Source organism: Rhynchophorus ferrugineus, unplaced genomic scaffold (genome assembly GCF_030347505.1).
Source record: "Rhynchophorus ferrugineus isolate W39M unplaced genomic scaffold, kcgeb_rfMv2 rfM3, whole genome shotgun sequence".
NCBI classification, from domain to species: domain Eukaryota; kingdom Metazoa; phylum Arthropoda; class Insecta; order Coleoptera; family Curculionidae; genus Rhynchophorus; species Rhynchophorus ferrugineus.
This window is the reverse complement of record NW_027472582.1, coordinates 51020724-51030768: the sequence shown is the minus strand read 5'-3', so window position 1 is coordinate 51030768 and position 10045 is coordinate 51020724. Positions and strand designations below refer to the sequence as shown.

At 33.2% G+C, this 10045-nt stretch overlaps 1 protein-coding gene across 1 annotated transcript; it reads right to left on the bottom strand.

Annotated features, from left to right (window-relative positions):
* Positions 1-3901: 3901 nt before the first annotated feature.
* LOC143193138 (uncharacterized) lies at positions 3902-8605 on the bottom strand. Its single transcript, XM_076399125.1, has 3 exons — positions 8468-8605; positions 8228-8411; positions 3902-4193 (listed from the first exon to the last, which is right to left on the bottom strand). The coding sequence occupies exons 1-3, from the start codon at positions 8513-8515 to the stop codon at positions 4003-4005; spliced, it is 423 nt and encodes a 140-aa protein (XP_076255240.1). The 5' UTR covers positions 8516-8605; the 3' UTR covers positions 3902-4002.
* Between the last annotated feature and the right edge of the window lie 1440 nt (positions 8606-10045).

Here is a 10045-nt window from a genome sequence, read left to right as displayed (position 1 = left end):
CATGTAATATAATACTTTACGTTATAAGATTATTACATGTATTTTGATCGGTGATTTTTATTTCCGAGCATGCTAGATATCAATGCATTAATGCATTTAATAGTTGAACAACCTAACCTAACTATTAAATTCTAAGGTTTCAACGCTTCTTGCCAAAAAGTAGAATATTTCCTTTCACTACTGTGTTATTCAGGGTGTGAGAGTGTTAAACAACACGAAAATCCTGCTCAAAAAAATCAATCAACTACCACAACTTAATAGTTTAGGAATAAACTGTTTCCGACCGTAGTAGGAGTCTTTGGTAGATATTGTGGCTGGTGATGAAAAGTGGATCTACTATTATAATTTCTAAAAAGCACAGAAAGTTACGGACTAGTCTATATATGCAAGAAAATCATCAGGGTCGTTGTTTCAAATAAGTTTACAAACATTGGAAATAAAGTTGGATAATATTATCTCCTTTCCTACATTCCGTCACCTATTTTCTTTAATTTCCACCACCTTCACTACATAAATATTGTTTGAATTAATAACACTTAAAAGACAATAATTCTCTGAATATGCTTAATGCGTGTTTTGTGTTATTCCAGCAACTCATAAAACCTACCCAATGATTAGAAATCAATGACACACGTGTATGTATTAATGAGCTATTAATCAAACACTAGTGACTTTAATTACACAAAATTAACGAACAGGAGTAGACAAAAACTGCACTATTGGATAAACAACCATTATTAACCTTATTTTCATTATTAACCTTGTATTTATAGTTATTTATAGTCGCTCTCAACATTATGTTATTTAGCGGCTTTCTCATTTAATTTTTACGAACATCAGTCTACACATGTGTCAAGGTGTTAATTTTCCACTAAAATTAAAATAAATGATTACGAACTTTGAAGATTTTAACGATAGCAATATTAATTAAAGATCTATTTATTAAACTTGTGATCATCTACTGATTAATCTAAACGTAATATATTCAAAAATAAATTCAAGCACATCCGAAATAACGTTAACGTTCCTGAGTAAGGCGGCCATGTCCAAAAGCCATATGTCTTCACTACTTGAAAGGTCAACGAGTGAGATAGGTTAAGTCTGTTTTCTGATAGATAAAAACACTCGTTGCTACTTTGTTCGCTATTCAGCCAGTTGCATCTTCTCTCTTTGCATAAAATAGATTTTGAAGTTAATTAGTCTTTTGTATTCTAAACTTTTTCACAATTTATCACAAGAGCATTAGGCAGGAATCAGAGAGAATCAAAAAGCCATTCTCTTTAGAATTCACTAAATTAACGGATATCAAATGAATTATCAAGAAGAACTAAAGCTGTTAAGTAACAAAAGGCGAATTGAAGGTGTGCAAAAGCCCATAGCCATACTCTACTATAAACAAGAAACAATCAAGCTTTGAAAAACACTCTTAGTCCGTAGATGAAAGGCGGACTGAAGTTGCTGTGCATTAACATAGTTTACTGGAATTTGGACAAAAACTTGCAGTTTAGGGTGAATGGCCACCAAAGACGGATTGCTATAGCTCAGTTTCTCAAGCGCACCGACTATTGGAATTAGAATCATCAAAACTTACATAGAAAACCCATTGCATAGAGGTATACCATGAAATTTTGGGCAGAAACGCTGTCATTTAGAAGATATTCAAAGGCACTATCAGACGAAGGTACAACCGTTACTCAAAAACAACTTTACGACTAAAACCTGTTCAAACGGAATAACGACAACGTACATCCCTGTAGTCGTTTCTTTAGGAGGGAGGCACTTATGCAAATATCAAGGTTGCGAATAGAAAAGTCTGGTTGATAATTGTTGTTTATCCAGTAGTGCAGTTTTTGTCTATTCCTGTTCGTTAATTTTGTGTAATTGGAGTCACTAGTGTTTAATTAATAGCTCATTAACACATACACGTGTGTTATTGATTTCTCATCATTGGGTAGGTTTTATAAGTTGCTGGAATAACACAAACCACGCATTAAGCATATTCAGAGAATTATTATTTTTTAAGTGTTATTAATTCAGACAATTTTTATGTAGTGAAGGTGGTCTGTCTTAAAACTACCTGAAAGTGCGATGTGTTTAGTCTGTTTTCTAATAGATAACAATTCGCCTCTTCGTTCCTTGAATAAAATAGCTTTTGATGTAAGATAATAGTTTCTGAGTTCTATTTAAAACATTAACTCTGTAACACATTCCCATTTATACATTCTGAAATATGTAGGGATTTTAATTCACGTGAAATTATATATTTCATTTTAATGGGAAGAAGTGGCCATTCACTAATTTATTTGCACAAACAATCATAACATTCCAAACTTATTCCGACATAAACGTGACCCTCATATATCGAATTACTGAAACTAGTTACAGAAATAACGGGAGCATATAAATCAAGAACAATATTCGACACGTTATCCGACCTATTTTGATTTTTTACTTTTCTATAACAATCTCCTTTTAAAAATTTATGGGCGTCGAGGCGCCGGAATTTTTATGTATCCACGAATGGATTAGATCGTCTGAAAAAGCAGGAGTAGCTGCCGTCGACCAAACTATCGAACGTTCGCAAGTTTATTTATCGGTTTAAGCCGGTCCACTAAACCTCCCTATTGATTTAGAATTTTATGTTGTTTTAGTTCCTTTTCGGGGTCCAATTTCATTTTCCCATTGCTGTCGAGCGGAATTTTTCATACCCATGCGTCACTTTGTGTTGCCTTTTTTATCGCTTTTGTTTCCAACCGACTAAATCCTGTTAGGAATTATAATACGCGATAAATAGACTTCCTCGAAACCAGACTTAACATTTGCATGTTTCCCAAAACTAAATTATCAGAAGCTAAGTTATAATAATAAGCAAGGTATTGGATGTAGGCATACGTTGTTACTGTTTGCTAACAGATAAGAGAGAGATATTAAATTTTTATTTGATTTGGTTAAACATACAACAATTTATAGTCAAGAACATTTTTAATTCTTACAGAAACGTAGTTTTCCTTTTCAGATTTTATTACTGTAAAAGTATATATCGTGCGAATTTTTCTTTATTATTATTTAATGATGAAAATACTTAGTAATCTTACTCTCGTGCATCCTTATGACGAACAGGCTTTATCTGAAACAATATTTTTTACGTTTTTAGGGTTGTTTGTTAAACCCTGGGCGTAAAATAAAAATTATACTTAATGAAATTGTGGCGACCGCCACGACCCTTTAGGCCACCAGGAGTTCATCAACAACAACTACAAAGGTTGGCAACGCCGGTGGATTGGTACCATGCAGTTCCAGGCTATAAAAGACGATCACGACGACGTCTCGTTCTCTTTTCTTTTCTCCATCCCCTTGTAATAGTACCACTTCCACAGCGCTACCGTACTTCCTCTACCTAACCTAATATCCTTTCAATTCTCCCGTCGACCACATGTATCATTTAACATTGAAATAAACAGTACTTCTTCAACCAGTGTTTTCATTCCTACAAAACAATATAAAATAATCCAATATCTTTAATAAATAAAAACAGTGATCAAAATAAATGATATAACAAGTACATACACATTAAAGGTTACAGTAAATAAAGCGGTTTTAAAAATGTTTAAATGTAGGGTGGGGCAACTGTCCCGCTACCATTAACGCCATTTTCACTGATTATTGCCACAATGGAACGATTATTTTCAATAAATATTGTCACTATTTCTGCTCCTTCTTGTGGCGTATATTTATCCACAATTAAATTTAGACATCTACACAGCACAATGGTTAAAACCAAACTGAACTAAAGCTTAAGCACCCTATATTAAAAAGGAGCACAAATAATTAAAATAAATTTTTCTTCTTTCGGTTTTTAAATACTTATTTATTTCTTCACTATAAAAAAATAACTACTAAATTTATTATCAATAATTTATTACGAGGTAATATAAAAGTAAAAAAGGTGACATTTTTTATCACGGTTATTTATAATAACGTTAATAACAGTTATGTATATATTTATCCATTGTTTGGCATGCTTCCAAATCCACCAGGAAAATTTGAAGAGAAATTGCCAGGTGGTCCAAAATGACCAGGTCCAGGTTTAGCTGTGGTTGTTGTTGTTGTTGTTGTAGTGGTTGTTGTCGAATTAAACATAGGATACATTGGACCGTAACCACCATTACCCATGTTGTTTGGATAACCGTTACCTGTAATATTTATTTGCTTTATATTTTGATAATTACAACAGGCACTCAGGTTCTTATTATCAATTATTTATTAAAGACTCATCAGCCTCTTGAGCTATTTTAGGCTTATTCATAATTTTACAAAATAGTATGACATTCAAATAAAATATAAGTGAGCAGCTGTATTTAATACAAGACATAAAATATGTTAAAAAATAAATATAAATATAAACTGGCAATAACTTGCAAAAAACGGTTACTATGATTACATAGTTGGCAATAAGCCGGTTGCGGCCAGAAAGTGTATTAACCGATCTAGGGTTTCTAGCTGATTTAGCAAGTTTTGTCTAACAACTTTAGTAGCCACGTCTGTGAACGGTATATACAGCATTTAATCAAGTACATGACTAACGGTCAGTGATGATCCGAGTTTATTTTATGTTGATGGCTCCCTCTTCAGGAGAAATTCATGTTAAACCTACAGTGGCCATTTCAAATACGCGAAAATATAGACAGTTTGTGTGTGCTAATACTGGCAGTATTAAGGTTCTGGAAGAAATCTTTTGTCGCTTCCCACAGTTTGTTGTTTTCCATCAGGTCCCACTCAAGCCCATCCAGTTAAAATGATTTTAAACATATGCTTTTTCCGATAAGGATCCATTGCCTTCAATTGCCGTATGAGAAGGAAACCGGCCAAAGGTAACGGTTTTACTGCTGCTTCATAAATTTTCAGAAAATTATGAAGCGCTTCACGAACTTGCGTGTCATGCTTGCTGCTCCGTGCCGTTCTTTTTTGTATAGTTTATGTACCAATATCTGTAATTTGCTATATGTATAACCGAAGAGACCACACAAGTACGAAGAGGACGGCACATTTTGGAAATACATATTTAAATGTTAAATATCGCAAAGAAATTCACTCTGTCAAGCACATTATTATAGGTAAATGTGTATGTACATGTGAGCATCCATCCTGTATCAGAACAAATAGCGATAACAACAACCTGAATTGGTCTCTGCAAATAGTATTCTATTCTCCCAGAGACAAAATGTTTTTATAGAGTTATGGAATTCCCAGCACTAAAAGAGAAAACACCCAAGTCCCGCCAAGCTCCAATCAAGGACCCAAGGATGGCGCTGGATGTATAAAAACTCCGACACAGATACTCATCCCTTCTTCCTCCGGGCTCCCTCGAGTAGTAGTATTGTCAATTATAAAATATGAATCACTCGAATAAATCATAATTAATCCTGTTAGCTTCTAGCACTTCACCGCGTGCCCATCTTCATTTCTCATGCACATATTAGTTCTTAAGGCATTTACATGGCATATATTTAGACATCATCTCAACTGAAATTCACTTGAGTCCGAACCTTACTTTTGTCGACCAGTATATTGTCTCACATTTCAATAATTATCTGGGTCTTTCCATTAGTCTAGTATATCTATCGATAATAATTATTTGATTAACTTCTTTATATTTATGATTTTGTTAATAATCATAACTTCGAACCATCCAAGATATATTTTCATAGATTAAATGTTAACATTTTGTTTATATATAATGAAGATTGTTTAAATTCACATATTAATTTAAATCTATAAATTATCTATGCTGTTTGTTTAATTTGTATTAGTTTTTATATGCAATTATTCCAGTCTTGATGAGTTTCATAATCTCGGAATAGATGATAAATGATAAACAGCACGTTTGGCACTTGTATAGTCCCAATGAGTTACACCAATGTAAAACTTCTTAAATTTTATAACGTAGAATTGCAAGGTCTGCTAGGAGTTACCCAAACTGATCTTTTTAAAAGGTTTCATCATATTTTCAGGAAAATATAACGTATATTTCCGTTATGAATGGTCGGTAGATAGGACAGAATAATGAACGCTTTTTTCAGAATTTAAGTACATTCACATATTCATCTCGATATTTCCTCTATATAAATTATAAATAATGAGTTATCTGGGTTGCAATAACTAGTTAGTAATTAAGACGTATTATATGGCTTAGATATAAATATACATTTGTAATTATGTTAATTAGTTTATTTTTATATTTCTTCTCTAATTATTTATAACTTTATTTTCCTATATTTTATTTTCCAAGTACCTTCTCGATGACAACACCAGATGTTCTAGTAACATTTCCCATAATATTTATCTGTTAACATTTTGAGGTGTCAACATATAGTCCGCTAAACTTAATCCGTTTTGGTACTTGCATGACTGGTTCAGTAAGTGAATTTAGTCCTTTAGTAAATAACAGGTCAATTGAGAAGTCCCCGGCCTACCACAGTAAAATACATTTTATTGACAAAGTTTTTTAATCAACATAATTCCTTTCAAGGGAGATACACCGATTATAGCGACCCTCCAACTTTTCGATGCCATTTTTGTAGCACGATTTGTCCTTTGCTTCAAAATAGCCTCAGTTTCGGCGATTATCTCTTTATTCGACGAAAATTTCTTTCTGGCGAGCATTCTTTTGAGATCTGAGAACAGTAAATAGTCGCTGGGGGCCAGATCTGGAGAATACGGTGCACGAGCAAGCAATTCGAAGCCCAATACATAGATTTTTGCCATCGTTTTCACTGACTTGTGACAGGGTGCATTGTCTTGGTGAAGCAGCACTTTGTTTTTCTTCAAATGCGTCCGCTTTTCGGCGATTTCGCTCTTAAAACGGTCCAATAACGCTATATAATAGTCGCTGTTGATGGTCATTACTTTTTCCAGGTAGTCAACGAAAATTATTCCATGCGCATCTCAAAATACAGTCGCCATATACTTACCAGCCGACTGTTGCGTTTTCCCACTCTTTGGAGCGGGTTCATCGTGTGCAGTCCACTCAGATAACTGTCGATTGGACTTCGGAGTGAAATGATGGAGCCATGTTTCATGCATTGTCATATATCAACGCAAAAACTCGGGTTTATTATGCTTGATCATCTTCAAACACTGCTCCGAATCATCAACTCATCGTTGTTTTTGGTCAAAAATAAGCTTGCGCAACGCCCACTTTGCACAGTTTAGATGATATCTTCGGAGTGTCTGCTATTTCGTTCAATTTCAATTTACGGTTAGGCAAGATCATTTTGTGTATTTTTTAAATGTTTTCTTCTGTAACAACATCTTTTGGACGTCCACTGCGTTCACAGTCTTCAGTGCTCATTTCACCACGTCTAAACTTAGCATACCAATCCTTGATAGTTGATTTTCCTGGGGCAGAGTCCGGAAACTCGGAATCAAGTCAAGTTTTTGCTTAACTGTATTTTTTCCTTTCAAAAACAATATTTTATCAACACGCGAAATTCCTTTTTATCCATTTTTTTTTCACAATAACAAAAGTTGCTTCACTCAAAATGTTATAATTTACAAACTAATGATCCGACAGCTGCCAAATTTATACATGTATTTTATGAGAGTTAAGGCTAACTAAAGAACGTATGGATTTAATTCTAGTAGCGCCATCTATGTGTCAGGCCGGGGACTTTTCAATTGATTTGTTAAGTTAAATGTATAAAATTCTAATACATTTACAATGTTGATAAGATTAAGAATAAAGAATATCCTATTTTTCAAATCACTTTTTCTCTTGAATCATGTCTTCTTCTACATGTGAGGATTCGGTTACTCTTCATTCGAGTGACATATCCTGGCGCAATCTACGTCTCTAGATTTATTCACTAATTGTTCACTGGTTCACTGGAATTATTAAATTTGAATTTTGATTCAAAAATTAGATTTTTTCTAGTACTTAAACAAAAAGCTAAAACCTTTAATATAGGATTTCTAAAAATTTAAAGTATTTTCGGAAATAGAGTGCAGTCGGAAACAGCTGAACAACTTGAGAAGTAATCAAGGAGAGCACGATCAATTTTTTGAGACTCTTAATTCATAAGACTGTAATTTTTCAAACATTAATAAATATCCTGTAAAATAATATATAGTAAATATTGTTTTTTTAGTTAGCTTCAAATAATACCCAAAATTCGTATATTTAGATTAGTATACCTCCTTATTAAAAAGTAACTTGTTATTATTTTACCTTGTCCTGAAGGATACCCTCCACCTCCACCTCCACCACCACCCATTGGGAAACCGCCTCCCATACCACCGGGGCCACCACTCATTCCTCCAGGACCATCACCCCAGCCTTGGCCGCCACCACCATTCATTGGTGGACCACCCCAGCCCATCGGTGGTGGTCCCCACTGCGCATCCACATTGTTCTAAAAGTTAAATCAAACACTTTGTCTATCGACTAAGTACCATTGTTGAAACTTACTAAAATAGTTACTAGCAGAATAATATTCGCAACAAAAATGGACGTCATAGTGATAAATACAGCTGTATATTAAAGGTAGCACTGAAAATAGTAACTAAACAGAAAAATACCAAATATTCTTGGTTTATATATAGACATTTTGGTACGATAATTCTATAATTTTTATAATCAACGATGTTCCTATTTATGGACTAACGGTACAATTAAATTTAACAAATTATATAAAATTGGTTCGTCGAATAATTTGTCACAATAAACAGGAAATGCTTGGGAACCGCAGGTGAAAATTGCTTTTGGTAATTTTCTGTTATTTGACAAATAATTACTATTATTGAAATGTTGGCAATTTAATATATACGGTGTGATTCAAATTCTAATCTCTGATCGATAGAAACGAATTCATTATATTGAAATTTTGAATTCTGGAATGAAATGAAATACATGCTAGACAGGCTATGGTGAAAATTGAATTTTTATGATATTAACAACTATCGTGTCTCATACAAATTTTAGTGTTTTAAATAACGTTTTGAACATATTTAATACTCTAAAATGTCAATATATAAAGACTCAACATTTCAACTTACAGTGGTATATGATTTTTCTGGACATCACTCCTTACATTTCAAATGCATACATGAATCTGCTTTCCAAAATTTCAGTGCTACACTAGTCTACAACTAGACATCTTTATGTTATATTTTCGCGTCAATTATTAGAAAAGAAATAGTTACAAGTGGTCTAGCTATAAATAAAGTATAAATAAATATTTAAGTGATATCCATACTATAAAAACACTCCTATTCTCTAAATATAAAATAAAAACATCAAGGCGTAAGGCCCAAAAGGTAATCTGAAGTTATGAATATAATCTGTTGGAATTTGGATTGGAAAAGCTTGTATTTTATGGTGTTTGGTCAGGAAATGCCTAGCTCAGTTGCTCGGCCGTAGACTATTGGATTTTTGAGTGGCCAAAGCTTGGAGAACCATTCCATGTAAGATATATCTTGGAAATATGGATACAAAAATGCAAATCAGAAGAATGTTAGCTGAAATAAGCTATCCAGGCGGGACTACGTACATCCCTATGGTTGTTTCTTGAGGATGGAAGTGTTGTATAACGCGACTGATACGGAATAGGATATTTTAATACATCGATCTAGTGTCAAATGACGTGATGCGTTACATTAGTAGCCAGTGTTGTGCTTTCGGATCGCCAGACTTATTGCCACTTCTTTCCGCAAATGTAGTTCAATTAAAATATAATATATATAAAATAAAATAATAATTTGGAACATTACCAGTTTCACAATTTATATATTAACAATATAAAACATTATTGTTAATACAACTAGAGCCGAATTGAAAGGAGATATAAATTAAATGGAAATATCTACGAAATTATTATATATACTAAAAGTTAAACCAAAAGTCAAATAAATTCATGGAATTGTAGAAATACTTCTCGATTTAACACAAAAAAAATATATAAAAAGCTCACTTATGTATCTTATCTTAACCATATTTTTAAGTATTCAAATTATTCCTTGTTTTCTTCGCAAAACCTCATGAATAAAT